The 18,807-nt window shown below is 49.5% G+C and overlaps 1 protein-coding gene across 1 annotated transcript; it reads left to right on the top strand.

The window, feature by feature from the left end:
- Positions 1–3,624: 3,624 nt before the first annotated feature.
- RPAP1 (RNA polymerase II associated protein 1) lies at positions 3,625–18,604 on the top strand. The gene is made up of 25 exons (XM_081048447.1): positions 3,625–3,696; positions 4,464–4,720; positions 4,995–5,143; positions 5,426–5,515; positions 5,989–6,109; positions 6,702–6,923; positions 7,746–7,925; positions 8,951–9,066; positions 9,341–9,439; positions 10,233–10,334; positions 10,557–10,724; positions 10,976–11,149; positions 11,280–11,414; positions 11,507–11,677; positions 12,208–12,365; positions 12,800–12,958; positions 13,100–13,301; positions 13,741–13,850; positions 14,107–14,302; positions 14,506–14,658; positions 14,881–15,023; positions 15,700–16,456; positions 17,588–17,764; positions 17,912–17,971; positions 18,078–18,604. The coding sequence occupies exons 2-25, from the start codon at positions 4,540–4,542 to the stop codon at positions 18,225–18,227; spliced, it is 4,173 nt and encodes a 1,390-aa protein (XP_080904573.1). The 5' UTR covers positions 3,625–3,696; positions 4,464–4,539; the 3' UTR covers positions 18,228–18,604.
- The last annotated feature ends 203 nt before the right edge of the window (positions 18,605–18,807 follow it).

Here is an 18,807-nt window from a genome sequence, read left to right as displayed (position 1 = left end):
ACTAACATGTCCTTGATTTCACTTCCACTCTTGCCAAGTTTAACAAGAAATTTAATGTTTGTTCATTGCTCTAATTCAAGCTCAGACATTCTCGCGACAGCACACAAAAACACGCAATAACAATAATGAACGCCACTCAGCAAGACACCGCCACATAGCAACATGAACACAGCTGTGAGACACTGATATACCAAGGTTATGAAGCCTTACAAGCTCTTTGTACAGTGCTGCCAATGTAAGCGCACGGTGGCAAGTTTGCAAACTTAATTGTCAGACCTCATAGTTCACTTTTGACTTGACCCTCCTTAATCATAGCTTTGCAAATGAGGCTTTTCTGGCTCTCTTTTTATAAAAACCTTTTAATTATGGAATATTTCAAACATACACACAAGTAGAGAGAACAGTATAATGATGAACCTCAATGTACCATCACTCTGCTTCAATGATTACCTTCGCCAATTGGGTTCTACTGTCCTATTTTTTTGTTGTTGTTTTGCTGGATTTTTAAAAAGCAAATCTTAGCCATATAATTAATTTCAGCTATAAATATTACACTATGTATCTTGATGTAACAGACTTTTAAAAATATTCATCCATATATAATTCAGATGGTTACATATAGAAATATGTATAGATATGCGTATATACAACAGTATACCCATATATTTTCTTTGTCAGCTGAGAAGAACCTAAGAGCAAGACACCCCAGTGGCAATGAGCATACCTAGCACCCAAAACTTAGTTTCTGATACCATTTTCCAATAAAAGGAAACAAAAGTATGGGAGAGATAACTAATTATAGGTTTGGAGCAGGAAATATACAAAATGAGCTTGGATCATCTTATCGTGCCAAAAAGTAAGGAAGTGGTCAAAAATAAAAACACACACACACACACACACACACACACACACACACTCTCACACAAACAAAATGATGAGGTATATCAAAGGATATATCAAAAGGTATATCAAAATATAAATATATATTTGAACAAATAAATTAATAGGGAGCATAGATAAATCTCCCATGCAGATGAATTACAAATAACTTACGTAGATACTTCACTCTCAAGGAGAAGGAGCACGACTCCACACTCCAGTGTGGGCTGTGCAAAGTGACCGCTTTCCAAAGAAGACAGGATGGAAACAGGGTTAAAAAGTAACTTTACAGTGGGAAGATCTGACAAACATTTCCTCAGCCAGGTGATTAAAGTTAACGCCAACAGCGATAATTCATGTTGATTGTAGCTACCTTTGATATGATGTGATAAAAATGGTATTTTAGGTCTGTGATCTCCTCTCAAAAACCCATAACCCCAGTCTAATCGTGAGAAAAACATCAGATAAATCCCAGTTGAGGGACATTGTACAAAATACCCTACTGGTACTACTCTAAACTGTCCAAGTCGTCAAAAACCAAAGCCTGTCACACAAACAAAGCTGTCACAGCCAGGAAGAGCGTAAGGAGACATGACAACTAAATATAAAGTGGTATCCTTGATGGAACAGAAAAAGGACATTAGGGAAAAGTTGGGGATATCTGAATAAAGGATGGACTTTAGTTAGTAATAATGTGTCAATATTGGTTCATTAATTCTAAAAAAAAGTAAAATATTAATGTTAGATGTTAATAACAGGAAACTATGTTTAGGATAAATAGAAAACTATTTGGAATTTTTCAGTAGATCTAAAACTATTCTAAAATAAAGTTTACTTAAAAAAACACACATTCATACCCAATTAATTTTTTAAAATCCTTAGTATCCTATTACACCCAGTTTGTGTTTAGTTTTCTCTAACAGTCTCTAGAAATGTCTTTTTACAGTAGGTTTATTTGAATCAGGATACAAACAAGGACCACATATTTAATTACTAATCTCTTATAGACTTTTAAATCTATAAGAGGTCCTCCTTCTCTCTTAGACATGAAATTTATAGAAGAAACTGGGTCATTTATAGAATTACCCACAATCTGGATTTGGTTAATTGTATCCCTGTGCTATCATTTAACACATTCTTCTACCACCCATATTTCCTAAAGATGGGTAGTTAGATCTAGAAGCTTGGCTAGATTCAGGTTCAATTCTTTGGCATGAAGCCTTCTGAGGAAGTGTTTTGTACTTCCAATTGTTATCAATCAGGAGGCACATTATGTCCAGTGCTCCCACTTTTAGTGATGTTAAGATTCATCAGTAGGTTCATAAATTGGCAACCTGATCCATCCATATAAAGTCCTCAACAACCTTTCACCTAATAGTTTTATCAGTCATTGATGATCCATTGCCTGGAGTGATTATATCATTCCTGGTTGCAAACAATGATTTTCTTTCCTTTTTTTTTTTCTTTTTAATAATTTATTTTGAAAGCAGTAATTCACCTAAAAAATTTTTTTTCAACTTTTACCTATTTTATTTTAAGTTTGTTTTTCCAGGACCCATCAGCTCCAAGTCAAGTAGTTGTTTCAATCTAGTTGTGGAGGGTGCAGCTCACATTGGCCCATACGGGGATAGAACCTGCAACCCTGGTTTTACAAGCATCGCGCTCTAACCAACTGAGCTAAACAGCCACCCCTTCAAACAATGATTTTCTATTATTCTTCCTGCATTTTTGGCTCTAGTTCCCCTCCCTTACTTCCCGTAACTTCTGACTAGGTACAGTACTATTTTGGACCCCGAGGTTGGCTAAATTCTAGTAACTGAAATACTGCTGCAGTTGAGAGCTTAAGAGCTAAAGAAAGATTCTATAGAATACCTGGAAACTTATTGGAAATGCAAATTCTTGGGTCCCGTTCCAGACCTACTGAAGCAGAAATTCTGAGGGTGAGACTCAGCAATCTGTTTTAACCAGCCCTCCAGGTAACTGATACCTGCTAAAGTTTGAAAACCACTGGACTATTATTGGCTGCCCTAAGTTGGCCTTCAACCAAGCAATGATTTACTAAGGTCCTCTGTGCGCGGCAATATGCTGGGTGCTGAGCATTACAAATGCAAAAAAAGGCCTGGCGCTCCAAGGAACTCACAGTCTATTCAAGGGAACAGGATATATGCTTGTGAAAAGGTAACTAGTGATAGTTGATAGTCGGCAGTGCATTCCCAACATGCCACACGCGTTGTACAGGTGGAAGATTCCACGGAAAGTTCAGTGGGTTGGCCGGGTTGGCCAAGGTTTTAGAGTTGACTCCAGTTAGGCCTTAAAAGAAGAGAAAAACTTTGGGGACAGGGGTGAAGGGAAAAGAAGGAGGATTTCTAATAAGGGACACTAGCATGAGCAAAGGCAGGAGGATCACCTTGTGGGCAATGAGGCTGCTTTCTCCTCTCTTCTCACCACTCCCATTTTTCAGCTTGGGTTCCGGGGTGTAGGTTAGGGTTATCAGGGCTGGTGAGTGCAGAGAAGCGGCTGAGGAACCCTTTGCCTCTGTTGCAGGTGCGGTTTGTGTAGAAGGGCCTGTGCCTGCTGTACGTCCGCAGGATGAGTGTTCTGAGCGTCGGCGTCGAGCTCACGTGCTGGGTAAGACAAGGAAAGCTGAGTACCTTGGAGCTCACGGGCCGGGAGCACCCAACCAACAAGCCCCAGAACGGGCGGAGCCAAACCGGGGAAAGGCGGGACCTGGCGGCGGGGCGGAAACTCAAGTGCGGCGGCGGCGGAAACTCGGCCCTTGCGGGGCAAGATGGCGGCGCCCAGGCGGTCCTAGAGCAAGTAGGTGGCTGGGCTGGAGAGAAGGATTTCAGGGGATCCCGGTGGAGGGCTCTGCTGTAGGGTATCTAGTTCCTTTATGGGAGCCTACCCGAGTGTGTTTGGATTGCACAGGAGCGGCCGCGGGCCCCTGGGGTACGGGGATCCCGGGGACGGCCCTCCATCCGCGGGCAGCATGAGCTGAGACGCGATGATTTCTCTTTGTTGACGGGGTTAGCCCCGGAGCGCGCTGGACCACAAAGCCCTACGGGCGATTGTGGGGTCCGGCCGTGCACAACTATTGAACTTCTTTGATGAAATTTATCCTTATGTATTTTGTTCTTTTTGATGCTGTTGTAAGTGGAATTGTTTTCTTAACTTCGTTTTCTGATCGTAGTTTACTAGTATCTAGGAATGCAAATGATTTTTATATATCGATGTTTTACAGCCCAAGGTAATTCAATACTTTTCGGCCAGGCATGTTCTCTACAGTGTGATACAGAATCACCACTCCCTGATAGGACACATTTATCTGCCAGGCTCCTGATGGCATTTTTCTTAGTTCTCCTATCATTGTTCCTGAGAGTTTTTAATCATTCACAGGTGGTAAACGACTTAAGTTGGCAGTAAATATTGTTGCTAGACTGATGACATCAGGGAGGGCTAAATAGTGAGGGAATGGCAAAATGTATGAATTAGGAAAATTGAACCCAAGGAAAAAGAGTCTTATTTGATACACAATAAAGATAACCAGGGTTCAGTTAAAGAGGGCTGATCTTCATTGCTTTTAGGGGTGAATGAGAGGGAGTCCCCACACCGAAGCAGTGCTGGAAAGAGTCACACTGGAGAGGCAACTGGAATGTCAAGATGCTGTCCAGACCAAAGCCAGGGGAGTCTGAGGTGGACCTGCTGCGATTCCAGAGTCAGTTTCTCGCAGCTGGTGCAGCCCCAGCAGTACAATTGGTGAAGAAAGGAAGCAGGAGAGGTGGCGATGCTAACCTGGGCCAGTCTCCCCTGGAGGATCATCGGGATGTGGTGATGCTGGACAGTGAGTGGCGGTGGGTTTGAGGCTGAGAAGGAGAGAGGGTACAGCTTCAGTGTCCCCTCTCCCGTCTGGATTCTGCCCTACCATTATTTCAGACACTGCATAGCCTCTGTGGCTACAGCCTCATTTTACATAGGAAGAAGTGAGACTCAAAGAGGTTAAAAGATCTTGCCCAAAGTGACACAGCTTGATCCAGGGCCCCATAGCAGATGCCTTTCTTTCTTTGTCTTTCCCTGAGCCCTCAGATTCTTCTTGGGTGTTTTTTTTTCTTTCTCAGATCTTCCAGATTTGCCCCCAGCTTTGGTTCCTGCTCCCCCAAAAAGAGCCAGGCCCAGCCCTGGCCAGCCCCTGGCTGAACATGAGGACCCCGAAGAGAGGCTGAACAGACATGATCAGCACATCACTGCTGTCTTGACTAAGATTGTTGTGCGTCTCAACCTGGCTGAGTGGGACAAGGCATCCTAGGGCAGCAAAGGCTATTGGGTGGAGGTGGTGCGACTTACGAGTAAAGGGAGTTTCAGAAAGGTGGGACTTTATCCCCCTACAGTCAGGTTGGGGGCTGGTTTAGAATCACTATGCCCTAAAGAGCAAGGTGGGTTCCTTACTCCCTAGAGTAAGTTTCTAGTCATACAGAATTGGGGTTAGTGGGATAGGCTCCATGCTGGGAAAATATCTACATCGTCACTACTTTGTGCTTTGTTGCTGCAGGAACGAGATACAAGTTCAGTGGCCGTGAATCTCCCTGTGCCCAGTGGCGTTGCATTCCCTCCTGTATTCCATCGCTCACAGGGGAGACAGGTAGGCAGGGGTAACCTTAGATTGCCCTTCGGGTACAGTCAGGTGAGTGTCATAGTGCATCTTCCCCAGGTAGGTAATCTTAATAATGATATGCAATTCTGTTGTTAAAGCAGCACTATATTAAGCACTTCATATGCATTACTTCATTTAATCCTCATAATAACCATGAAAGGTAGGTATCATTATCCCCGTTTTTTTCAGATGAGGGAACTGGAATGCCCAAAAGAGAAATAACTTTTCCAACACTACATATCTACTATATGGAAGAGCTAGCTGGAAATCCAACCCAAGTCTATCACACTTCAAGACCTATGCTTCTATAGTACCCTGCTTTTTTGAGGACTAGGGTTGTGACCCTTGGAAATTAAGGAAGTCCCTTTTATTTTTTTGTTCCAGTGAACTTGGTATAAAGAGGTTGAGAAAAGAATGAGGTAATGAGTATCAATCATCTGGGTTTTCTTTTTGCTCCATAGAGGAAGCCAGCAACATCTGGTAAGAAAAGCATCTTTGCCCAGGAAATTGCAGCAAGGAGAGTGTCTGAAGCCAGAGCTCCACCTGTTAAAGAAGTTTTGTCTAGCCTGGACCCACCAGAGGGTGAGCTGGAGTTGAAGAGGCATAGCCTGGGCCTTTTTGTGATACATGATCAAAGAGTCATCTTTGGATATACATATTTTCTGCCTCAAACATAAAGTGCAGTTGAACCATCCATAGAGAAAGCTGTCCTATACCCCCGCTTAGAGTATTGCATATGGGTGGCTTGGGTCCACATCTGGGTCTTGAGTGCAGGGAGAGAGCAGGCCATTACTCAACCCTAGGAGAAAGGAAGGGGATAGAAATGTCTGGCAGAGACTGTAAAGTAAAGATGGAAGCCAGGATTCTTTTAATGATGCAGATTACTAGCAGAATAGCTGGGTGCAGGTCCTGGAGGCAGACAGCTGCCTGAACATCTAAGAGAAGAGTTAGAAAAGATATTTGTAAGGGAAACCTTCTCATATAAGCTCAAGGGAAAGAATGAATAGAGAGGTCACCACCCCAACCCAACTTGTTTGGAAGGAGGGGCTCCTCCACTCTGTGCCTGGGAAAGCTTTGGGGCTTCCATCTGTCTCCAGCGCTAATGGGATTGGAGAAGAGGGCCAGAAAGCCCAGTTCGTATGAGGTGATGAAACTAATCATATACTTCTTTCAGGTTCTGTGGCCTGTGAGTCATTTATACGTGGGGAGCAGGACTGCCAGGTTCCGTGGGGCAACCACAGCTTCCAGGGACCCCATCTGGTCACAGGGAAGGGGCTCAGGGGCCAGGAGGCTGAGCAGGAAGCCCAGACTATCCATGAAGAGAACATAGCAAGACTGCAAGCCATGACTCCTGAGGAGATCCTGCAGGAACAGCAGCGGTTGCTGGCTCAGCTTGGTATGGCCACCTGGCTTTCCTACTGGTACCAGGCTGGGAAAGGACTGCCACTAATTGAGGAAGGCTTACTGTGAGTGTCAGGCATTGTGCTGAGTACTTTAATGCATTATTTCATTCTGTCCCCAAACTGTTGCTGTGAGGCAGCTGGTACTAACCTCATTTACTTAGGAAAAGAAAAACTGAGGCTCAGAAATGTAAGAAATTCTCCCCCAAGTCACACAGCTGGTAAGGACCCTGGGTGAGATGTAGACCCAGGTCTGTGTCGTCTCCCAAGCCCTGCTCTTAACCACGCTGCTGTGTGTACTGTGCTACCCTAGTGTGATAGGCACTGTTATAGCTGTTCTATAGTGCGGCTGCGCTGGACGGGACTGACGCTCTGCCATACTACACCGCCTTCCTAGCTTCTGTTCCCCAAAACTAGCACCAAGTCAATCTTGTTCCAAACTATATATCTAACACCTATATAGAGCACAGCATAGATATTTGGTTTTTAGTGAATATTTGTGCATAAATCAAACAGCTAAATGCCTTCTTTTTCACCCTAGTCAACATTCATTCATTTATTCCATAGCCACTTACTTTGGGTCTCTAAACCTGGAGTCAAGCGCAGGGATGAGCATAAACCTGGGCCAGGGAACTGGGAAGGGTGGGCAGGCAGGTCACTGAGGCCCCAAGAGAGCTCAGGGGGCTCAGTTCAGGGCTGGAAAGTGGCTTGTCTTGGCCTTGGCACCCATAGGCAGGCTGTATGCAGCAGGTTTCAGGTCTAGAGGAAGCTGGGGGGGACCTGCCCTCACCCACTTTCCCCTCCCCCCTCTCCTGTAGATCCCAGCTTGGTTGCCTTCTTGAGGTCTCACAGCCACACCCCTGAGCAAGCAGAAGAAAAGGCCACCGAGGAGCCGAGGCCAGGAGGACCCATTGCTGAGGTTATTGGAGAGGAGCCCGTTATGCCAACTTCTGCCAATGAGTCCAAGCAGGAAGATGAGCTAGAGCCAGGAGTGCCAGGTTTGGAGGACGGGTTACATCTTTTGGGGAATAAAAGTAGAGGAAAGTATTCCTTCTCCTAGGCCTGGCAGATGAGAAAGGAGTATCTTCCCTGTCCTTGGACATCGAACGCTAATCCTCATTACTGGCTTGAAATCAGTCTTCATTTGCTGATATGTATGTTCTTCCTGTATGTGCTTCCTGTTTTCTTATCCTGTTACTGCTCCTTCTCTCCCTTCCCTGGTAAGAGGCAGGCAGCAGTGTGTGATAGCTAAACAGCCCCATTCCCCCTGCAGACCATTTCCCTGCTGCTTTTGCAATGGCTGTCCCAGCGCTGGATCCATCCATCCCACAGTTTTCTGCCTCTGCTGTCAGTGTTGCGGGAAGATGGCAGGTCCGGGGTGATGGGAGAAGAGTCTGACGCAGGTCTTCTGAATATGCCAGACCTGATGCAGAGGGGCTAGTGGGAGCACTCATTTCCTAGGAACTTGATTATTTTATTAGTGATTAGCAAAAGCAGAAATTGAATTATGAGAGCCAGGAACCTCCTGCCCCTGAATAAGCTCTCGGCCAGCTGAGCAGGTTGGGTGGGGGTTGGGATGAGGAAGCAAGAGGACGTTGTGGATCTTGCCCGGCTGAAGCAGTATGGCTGCCCCCTCGTTGTCCCCACTCCTCTCCTCCTCTAGGATGTTGGCGCTGGGCAGTGGAGAACTGTTTTCCCTGACATATGGGATCCTCTCTGCCTACTCTGTTCCCTCTCTTCTCTTCCTTACCTCTTCATCTTCCTCTTTCCCCTCCCAACTAATCCTTGGGGTCAGAAAGGGATTAGAGCCCAGGGGCTGGGTACCTTCTGCCATATCTGAGACATTCACCCAGTTCTCAGGAGCTCCAGCCCCTGGGTCATACCATATAGCCATAGCTGAAGGTAGAAGCTGCCAGACCCTTGGGCAGAGCTAGATGTGGCAGCTGCTGGGTGATGGCTAGGACCCCAATGGATTGGTGAGCTGAGCCCCTTAGGGAGTACTACTCCCCTTGCATCTCCCCAGTTCCGGCACTTCCGGTGGCCCCCCACAAGGAATGGCTGCACATGGACACTGTTGAGCTGGAGAAGCTCCATTGGACCCAGGACCTGCCCCCACTGCGACGGCAGCAGACACAGGAGGTAAGGAGGGCCCGCCGGCCTACACGGGGAGGAGCAGGTGGGAGTGGAGCTGTGGCTCTTGTACCCAGAACTCAGGCCTTTTTCTTCCCCCGAGCTTGAGAAACATTTCTCCTTTGCGCTCCCCTTCCTGGTACCATGGGCTAGAGGAGCCCCATTTCTAGTCAGAGGTAGAGTCAGGACCTGAATCCCGAGCGAGCGGCCTGGGACTAAAGGTGGAGTGGGTGTAGGGAAGTTGCTGCCGCCCAGCCCGTAGTCCTCTTTCTCTTCCCATTAGAGGATGCAGGCCCGATTCAGTCTTCAAGGAGAACTGCTGGCCCCCGATGTGGACCTACCCACCCACTTGGGACTGCACCACCATGGAGAGGAGGCAGAGGTGAGGCATGGGGCCCAGGAGGACTGGGCAGCTTTTAACAACCATGTGGGAAAGGCACCTCCTGTGTGCCCTGTTCCAGTTCATGACTTTGTTGTCTAGTCAGGTTCTTAGGCTTGAAATCTTTTTCCTCGTTCCCTTACTTTCTAGTCATTGCCAGAACTTGCCAGTTCTATCTTACCTCCCCTTGATGCTTCCTAGATAAAAGCCTTGCTCCCCGTTGTCTACTCAACCACCATGTCTTCCACTGTCCGCCATGCCATTCCATCTCATCCCTCATGGGGCCGCCATGCTGATTCCAGCTTGGCCATGCCTTGCCTCAGAAAGCTCCCTGGCTCCCCTCTGCTCACAGAATAGCCTTGGCCCCTTACCCCAACAAGACAGTCCTTCCACAGTCTGTCCCTGCCTCCCTCACTCCTGCCACACCATTCTGCTGCTCTCCCCCCACATGCGTCCTGCTCCAGGGAATGCCTTTACCCAATGCTGTAGGCCAGGCCATTGAAGCTCTGCACACCCACTTTTCCCGGTCCCCCTTCTCTTTCCTATTCTCTGGTTGCAAATTAAACACCGATTACTACCTTTCTCCCAATTTGCCTTACGTCACGGTTACTTGTGTACAAATCTTACTTTCTTTACCAGTTTGAGGATCCATGGAGAGCAGAGACAAGAGATATCACTTATCTTTCTCTTCCCCTTGACTCCTAACTCAATGCCTGGCCTATAGGAGTTGCTGTGTATTTGTTGGGCGGTGCTGCTCTGTGTCTTGGCTCTTTCTGACTTCTTGTCCCTGCCCCAGAGAGCAGGGTACTCCCTACAGGAGCTGTTCCACCTGACGCGCAGCCAAGTGTCCCAGCAGAGAGTACTTGCACTGCATGTGTTGGCCCAGGTCATTGGCAGGGTGAGTGGACTGCTGGTTTGCTACCCTCACACCTCACCTCTCAACCTCAGACTTTCTCACCTTTTCTCACCTCCTGCCCTTTTCACTCTGGCCCATACATCAACTGTCCGTGAGTCGTCAGACTGGGAATGGGACAAACCCAGGGTCATATGTGGGCATGTAAAGGGTTTAGATCAAAGACTGTAACTTCCTCCTGCAAGGTTTTATCCTCCTGCCTCCCAGGCCCAGGCTGGTGAATTTGGGGACCGGCTAGAGGGCAGTGTCTTGTGCCTCCTTTTGGATGCTGGTTTCCTCTTCCTGCTGCGCTTCTCCCTGGATGACAGAGTGGATGGTGTCATTGCAGCTGCTATCCAGGCTCTTCGGGCTCTGCTGGTTGCTCCTGGAGATGAGGTACAACAGGGACAGGAATGGGGCTTTGAGGCATCAGGGTCCCAACTCCTGCTGCTGGGCATGCCATCATTGTGAAGGCTTTGCCAGGCAGAGCAGAGAATGGGATGGCAGAGCCACCCTCTTCTCCTAAAGGCTCCAAAGCCCAGAGCCCTGCCTTTCTGTTCCTTGTGGGTAGTTCTGTTCTCTTCTCTTGGACTCATTTCTTGGCCTGACCCTTCCTTTTTCCCACCTGATTCTTCTTTCTCTGGCAGGAGCTCCTTGACAGCACCTTCTCCTGGTACCATGGAGCTTTGGTGTTCCCTCTGATGCCCAGCCAGGAGGACAAGGATGAGGATGAAGAGCCCCCAGCAGAAAAGGCAAAAAGGAAGAGCCCTGAGGAAGAAAACCGGCCTCCGTCTGACTTGGCCCGATATGATGTCATCAAGGTACAGCTGCTGGGACAGTTGCACCTGTCCCATGACCTCAAGGGCAAGCACGTGTTGGGCAAGAGGGGTCATTCATCAAGGCCTGGGGCCCAGCTGCATTTGGCAGTGGGTTTATCTCTCTGGTCCCCAGGGGCTTCTGGCCACTAACCTGCTGCCTCGGCTGCGCTACATTCTGGAGGTGACTTGCCCAGGACCTTCTGTAGTCCTAGACATCCTTGCCGTGCTCGTTCGCCTGGCCCGGCATTCCCTGGAATCAGCCACAAGGGTGAGAAAGAAGAGGGACCGGGCAGAAAGCCCAGCTGGGCCTGGTCCTGACCCTTACCCTCCCTATCTCCCTTTCTTCCTGTCCCCCCACAGGTCCTGGAGTGCCCTCGGCTTTTGGAGACCATTGTTCGAGAGTTCCTGCCCACCAGCTGGTCCCCTGTGGGGGTGGGGCCTACCCCCAGTCTACACAAAGTGCCCTGTGCTGCTGCCATGAAATTACTTCGTGTCCTGGCCTCGGCTGGTAGGAATCTTGCTGCCCGGCTGGTGAGCAGGATGCAGGGCAAGGGGCGGTGGGGAGAGGTTGGGGGGGAAGGGCTGCTGAGACAGTGCTGGGTTGAGGGCTAAGCCTGGCCGCTGGACTCTGGGTGGCCCACTCATGACATCTTTCTCTTTATCTCTGATCCAATTGCTTAGAAATGCAACAAAAACCACTGGTCAGGAACCTAGTCACCTGGAGCCGAGTATATCCTGTAGGCCCACTCTGGTCTTGTTATGAGGGCTCTCTGCTCTCTGGACCCAGACCAGACGAGCATATACAGATGGGCATCCATCACCCATAGCCCAGTAGCCCTAGAAAAGGTGCCCAGCAAGTGCTCGCTAAAAAGGAGAGGAGTGGGGAAGGGAGGGAGAGAGAGATGGATGAGGTAGTTTTACCCTAGCGCAGGACTATGACCCTATGGCACCAGAGAGGTATGGAACATGGCTGAGTTGAGCCAATCTCTACAGTGAGAGGACTTCAGGCTACTTGTGACTCCCACCTGACCTTGATCCCCAGATTCTCTTTTCACCCTCAGTTAAGCAGCTTTGATCTCCGGAGCCGTCTGTGCCGCTTTATAGCTGAGGTTCCTCAGGAAATGGCCTTGCCCCTGGAGGAAGCTGAAACGCTGAACACTGAGGCCTTCCGTCTATGGGCTGTGGCCGCCTCCTATGGCCAGGGAGGTGACCTTTACAGGTGAGGGGAGATGGCATAGGCTCCCTGGCAGACCCATCCAGTTCTGCACTCTGGCCTAACCTAATGACTCAGCTTCGCTTAAGGTTTCAAGCTTGGAGGGAGACTGAGAATGAGGAAGAGGAGATTGTGGGAGTAATGAAGAGGGTGTGAAGGTCAGAACTAGCCAGGGGAGAGTGGAACAGAGCTGAGTTAGCTGCATTCTATGCACAGCAGCACTGGTTTAAATCTGATTGAAATTCCCTGTAGGGAAGCCTTGCAGGGCGACCTCCTTCCCTCAGCCGCCGGCCTTCCTTTCCTCTTGAAGCCAGCAGTACCCAGCCCTGGGGCTTCTCCCTTCTCATCCTCCTTCAGACTGCAGAGCCCTGGGCTGGGCCTTGCCTTGCCTTACATCTCCATCTCTCTTCTACACTAAAGGCAGTAATTGTTCTTTCCAGGGAGCTATACCCAGTGCTGATGCGGGCCCTACAGGCCGTGCCAACGCAGCTCAGCACCCACCCCTGTCAGCCCCTGGCCATGCAGCGGATAGCCTCGCTACTTACTGTCCTCACGCAGCTGACCCTGGCAGCTGGCAGCACTGCCCCCAAGCCCAGCAGGTAGGTGATAGCCCTGAGCTGCTGGCAGGGCCCTCCTACCAGGAGCTCCAAGACAGGCAGGAGAGCTCCCCCCTAGGGAGACCTTAGAGGGAAGTCAAGGCAGCCGGATCCTCACTGTGGTCCCTTTTGGCACCCCTGTAGTGAGTCTGCTGAGGCCAGGCTTTCGGCCACCCCTTCCTTGATCACTTGGACACAGGTGTCTGGGCTCCAGCCTCTCGTGGAGCCATGTCTAAGACAGACCTTGGAGTTGCTGCCCAGACCTGAGATGTGGAATGCTCTGGGCCCTGTGCCCACTGCCTGCCTGCTCTTCCTGGATGCCTACTACCAGGCCTGGAGCCAGCAGGTGAGTGATGCCTGCTTGCCTTCCACCATGCCCTGCTTGTCTTCCCTCCATCCTAATATTCCACCCTCTTTCTCTCTGTCTCCCTCTCTCCACTCCTACCTCCCCATCCCCACCGTTTCCTTCCCTCTACTTTTTCCCTCCTACCTTTCATTCTCTTTCCACCTCCATACCCAGTAGAACTTCAAAAGAGCCTTGTTGGTGGGGACCAGAGAACCCCTCAGCTTCCTTGGAGCCTTGATGCTCTCTCAGGACCCCTAGACAGCAAGTGCCAGAGCAGAAGATCCTCAGGGTCTTCTGTCCTTCTAGAAGGGTCAGAAGGCAGGAGCCTCCAAGCAATGGCTGTTTTTGGCCATGGAGCTGTGGGCTTGGCCTAGGTCCACAGGGTCTAGGAGAATGGGTGCCCTGGGCTGTCAGCTCAGTGGCCCCCTTGGTCCTCCAGCCAGGCTTGTGCCCAGAAGATTGGCTTCAGGATATGGAGCGCCTGTCGGAGGAGCTGTTGCTGCCCCTCCTGAGCCAGCCTACTTTGGGGAGTCTGTGGGCCTCCCTTGGGTATGTATGTATGTATGCATGTATGTGTGAGTATAGTTGAGGGGAGAGGCATTTTCTCTCCTTGTGGTATTCTGGGGTCTAGCTCCTTGGTCCATCCCAGGTGGAAGCCTTCAGCCCAAGGGAAACCTGAATCCCTAGCAGGCAGCAGTGGGGGGCTCTGAGGAAGGTGGGCACTGGTCTGCACAGCCAAGCCCCTGCCTAGTTTAGCCTGGCACGTACCAGGCTATAGCCCTCAGCTTTTCCATTCTGTCTCTAGGAGCTGCTCTCCTCTCTGCAACCCGCAGTCCTGCGCTCCGGCCCCCGAAGCTCTCCCTAGCCTCGTGTCACTGGGCTGCACAGGAGGCTGCCCGCTTCTCAGTCTGGCTGGCTCAGCCTCTCCCTTCCCATTCCTCACTGCCCTCCTCTCTCTTTTTAACACCCTGGCCCGGATCCACAAGGCGCTATGTGGCCAGGTGAGCCCTAGGTACTTGGTTAGGGGCCAGGAAGGGGGCCACGATGGCCGAAGTCAGAAAGAAAGGGGGAGGACGCCGCTTGGGGAAGGGAGGCCTCTTCTACCCATTTCTCTGAATTTGGCTGGGGAGGGAGCAGCCACCTGGGGACCCCCAGAAGGGATCAAAGTCACCTTCTAGATCTGAACAAGCTTGCTTTTCCTCAGCTGGCTACTGTATTGGCTGCCCCAGGACTCCAGAACTACTTCCTCCAGTGTGTGGCTCCTAGGGCTGCCCCGCACCTCACACCCTTCTCTGCGTGGGCCCTGCGTCATGAGCACCACCTGCAGTATCTGGCAGTCACCCTGGCACAGAGAGCGGTGGGTGCCCCCCACCCCTCCCATACCTGTGCCCACTTCCCTCATCCCCCATTATCTCTATCCCTCTTTGATGGAACCTGTGCTGCTGCTGGCAGGCCATGCACTTCCTGCTTTCTTCCAGACATGCCCTTCAGCATATATCCCCTTTGCTTATACCCTCGTCCTCACTTCTCTTTGCTTTGTCCTCTCTCACCCCCCTGACCCCCTGCCTTCTGTCCACAGGCAGCATTCCAGCCAATGCCAGCCACCAGTGCTGCCCTCCTTCATGGCGTGGCCTTGGCCCTGCTGAGCCGGCTGCTGCCTGGAAGCGAGCACCTTGCCCATGAGCTACTGCTGAGCTGTGTGTTCCGGCTGGAGTTCTTCCCGTAAGTCCAGGGTTGGTGGCATCAACTCAGCCTTTTGAGAGGCTGCTATGATTAACAGAACAGCCCTGAATTTGGAGCCAGGAGACCTGGGCTTCATTCTCTTTCTTCCATGGATTACTCTTAACCTGTGTGAGCTTCCATTTCCTCATTAGTAAAGTGAAGCTAAGGATAACCGTACTAGGGAATTATTATGAGACTTCAGTGTGACTGTATAGCTGAAAAATGGTATATAAACTAGCTATATACATATAGTAGCTAACAGAGTGCTCAGTCTGTCTAGTATTCCCTTAAGTATTTGTCCAGATTTTAAGTATTTTTAAAATTCATTTTTCAATTACAGTTGACATACAGTATTACATTAGTTTCAGGTGTACAACATAGTGATTAGACATGTACATACCCTACAAAGTAATCACCCTAATAAGTAGAGAGGTACTACTGTTATCCCCATTTTACTCTGAGGAAACTGAGGCACAGAGAAGTTCTGTAAACTTGCACCGAGGCAGCTAGCTCTAGGGTCCATCCTCTTAACTGCCACACACACTACATGGAAGGTTATTAGGGGAACAGGGAAGAGCAGTATTGGACTAGGAACTTGTCAGAAGCCCTGGAGAGCTGGCATGATCTGGGTGCTATGGTTCCAGCCCTTATTTTTGGCTTTTGGGTTCTGTTGCAGGGAAAGAGCATCAGGGGGGCCAGAGGCAGCTGACTTCTCCGACCGGCTCTCCGTAGGGAGCAGCAGGAACTCTGGGTGTGGGCGAGGGGCTCTGCTGGCTCAGGCCTGCCAGGACCTCCCCAGCATCCGCAGCTGCTACCTGACCCACTGCCCATTGGCCCAAGCCAGCCTGCTAGCCTCTCAGGCCTTGTACCGAGGGGAGCTACAGCGAGTCCCAGCACTGCTGCTCCCCTTGCCTAAGGAGCCGCTTCTGCCCACCGACTGGCCTTTCCTGCCCTTGATTCGCCTCTACCACCAGGCCTCAGACACCCCCTCGGGGGTCCCTCTAGCTGACACTGTGGGGACAGCCAGGCGGGCCCTGCAGTGGGTGCTACTCCTGGAGAGCTGGCGCCCCCGGGCCCTCTGGGCTGTGCCTCCTGCTGCCCGCCTCGCACGGCTCATGTGTGTGTTCCTGGTGGACAGTGAACTGTTCCGGGAGACCCCAGTCCAACGTCTGGTGGCCGCCCTCCTGGCCCGGCTCTGTCAGCCTGAAGTGCTGCCAAACCTCAACCTGGATTGCCCACTTCCTGGCCTGACGTCTTTCCCTGACCTCTATGCCAACTTCCTGGAGCATTTTGAGGCTGTCTCTTTTGGGGACCACCTTTTTGGGGCTCTGGTACTCTTTCCCCTGCAGCGTCGGTTCAGCGTCACCTTGCGCCTCACCCTCTTTGGGGAGCACGTGGGAGCCTTGCGAGCTTTGGGCCTGCCTCTGAGCCAGGTACTTTCTCAGCCCAGCTCAGCCTACTATGGACCTCCTGTACTGGGCTTTGGGGGCAGTCCTGAGGAGTGGGGAGCTTTGGTGGGCCTCGGGTTCCTTGTCAAGGCACTGAAGGTTGGCTAGAATTTGGATTGTTGAGGAGGAAGGACAGAATGTCCCTAGAGGAACCGCATAATCAAAAGATCAGAGACAGGAATGAGATAGAAGGGTGGGAGGAATCTAGAACAGATTTTAGTTTGAGAACTTGGCTAATAAAGTCTTAGCCTGGAATATCAGGCTAAGGAGCTCAATTTATAAGCTGTAAAGAGCTATTTTTTTTAACATTTGGTTTTAACATTTTCATTACAACTTCTTCGGTAAGCTTAAAATATAAGTATTTTAACATATAAATACATTTAATATACGTATATAAAATATAAATGTGAATTTTATATTTGAGAAGTACAAAATATTTTTGAGAATTAAAAAGAACATTACAGTCATCTGCCATCCTACTGTCCAGTGGTAAGCGTTTCGATTTTGATTTATCTTTTTGTAGTCTTTTTTACATGCCTATATAATTTTATAAAATTGGGATCACTGCATGTTTTCTTCATTTGACATTATATTTATAAGAAATCAACATTTTTTATTATATAATAATCCATTGTGAGGGTGCACCCCAGTTTATTTTATCAGAACCCTTTAGTGGGCATTAAAGTTGTTTCTGACTTTTTGCTATTTTACGTAATACTGTGATAAACACTATTGGACAACTTTATTTCTCTCATAATCATTTCTGCATTGAATTGATTTTTTAGAAAGAGAATTACTGCTCCAAAGAACATGAACTTTTGAAAAGTTTGATAATAGAATTGAGCCGTTGAACATGACATTTTGAAAGTTTTCATTTTAAGTAGATTAAACAAGGAGTGATGGCAGTAGAAATTCACAACGGTTTCTCAGTTTCACCTCCTTTCCAGCTCTTCAGTCTTTAGCCTTGATCCTTGTGATAGAGAAGGAAGGATGTCTGTCCAGAACCTGACCTCTGCCCTCATGATTTGATTCATGTGACCATCAACCATCGCCCTGTTTTCCGATGACACACATTCCCACCCTCACCCTGAGGATATCTCGTCTTCCCTGTCACAGTTGCCTGTGTCCCTGGAGTGCTACACGGGGCCTCCTGAAGACAACCTAGCCCTCCTTCAGCTCTACTTCCGGGTCCTGGTTACTAGAGCGCTTCGTCCGTGCTGGTGCCCAGTGCTCTATGCCGTGGCTGTGGCTCATATCAACACCTTCATCTTCTCCCAGGACCCAAAGAGCTCCGTAAGTTACATCCCCATCTCCAGAGGGAGAAAGAGAGCCTGCGATTGAGCTGCCTCTGGGCCAGCTGTAGAGGAAGCGAGAGCCAGGCAGGGCCACTGGGGGTACCAGCCCTTGGCCCAGTGCCACCTCTTCCTGTTCTGCTTCTAGGATGAAGTCAAGGCTGCCCGCAGGAGCATGCTACAGAAAGTTTGGCTGCTGGCAGATGAGGTAGGATTGGGCACATACTGGAGATGGGAGAATAGAGGGTCTTGGAGGATAGAGATCTCAACAGGATCTTACTACGTACTTCATAAAGTTTCTTCCCTCTTTGCAGGGTCTCCGGCAGCACCTCCTCTACTATAAGCTTCCTAATTCCACTCTCCCAGAAGGCTTTGAAATGTATCCTCAGTTGCCACCTCTGCGTCAGCAGTACCTCCAGAGACTGACCTCAGGGATACCCCAAAATGGGAAATCAGAGACCTAGTATAGCTGTTACAGATAAAGAGATGGATACGTTCTCCTGGGGTTCATCAACAGATGCCTGGTCAGACCCTTTCTGTCCTAAGGGTGGGCAGGAGACAAAGGAACAGTAATAGTAGGCTTGTCTTCCTGAAAGCAGGCTGTGTGAGCTTTTCTGGAGCAGGGTGAGCCCTATCATATCCTGATATCTGGGGCTCAGGATCTGGGACTTCTGAAGGTCTGTGCTGGGAGTGAAGGGTGACTTAGCTATTTATCCTGTCTTGGGGACAAGACAAATTAAGTACACCTCTGCTCCCTACCTTCCTCACCCCCCCCCCAGGCTAGGGTATATGAACTCTATAGCTGTGTACCGAAATAAATTTTTTATCTTCTGAGAATCTGATTTGGACTGATTTCAGATGTGTTGATTCAGGATTGGCATCAAGAATTGGGTTATCTCAGGGGAGTGATGTGAGAGAGATGGGGAATTATGAGTGGGAGGTGAAAACAGTCCACATCTGGGAACAACAAAAATGTGGGTCCCAGTTCTGGAGTGGAGCCAGGCCAGGGCAATGCTCTGGGGATTGGGCACTTGTGGAAGGATA

This window comes from Rhinolophus hipposideros, assembly GCF_964194185.1.
Source record: "Rhinolophus hipposideros genome assembly, chromosome: 5".
Classification (NCBI taxonomy): Eukaryota; Metazoa; Chordata; class Mammalia; order Chiroptera; family Rhinolophidae; genus Rhinolophus; species Rhinolophus hipposideros.
This window is presented reverse-complemented; position numbering and strand designations above follow the sequence as displayed.

What these genes read in the sequence shown, in the direction of transcription:
- RPAP1 (XM_081048447.1), top strand. Translation starts at nt 4,540, where the DNA reads ATGCTGTCCAGACCAAAGCCAGGGGAGTCTGAGGTGGACCTGCTGCGA. An exon ending in ATCGCTCACAGGGGAGACAG is followed by an intron (nt 5,516 to 5,988) that starts GTAGGCAGGGGT and finishes TTTGCTCCATAG; the next exon opens with AGGAAGCCAGCAACATCTGG. An exon ending in TTCCGGCTGGAGTTCTTCCC is followed by an intron (nt 15,024 to 15,699) that starts GTAAGTCCAGGG and finishes GTTCTGTTGCAG; the next exon opens with GGAAAGAGCATCAGGGGGGC.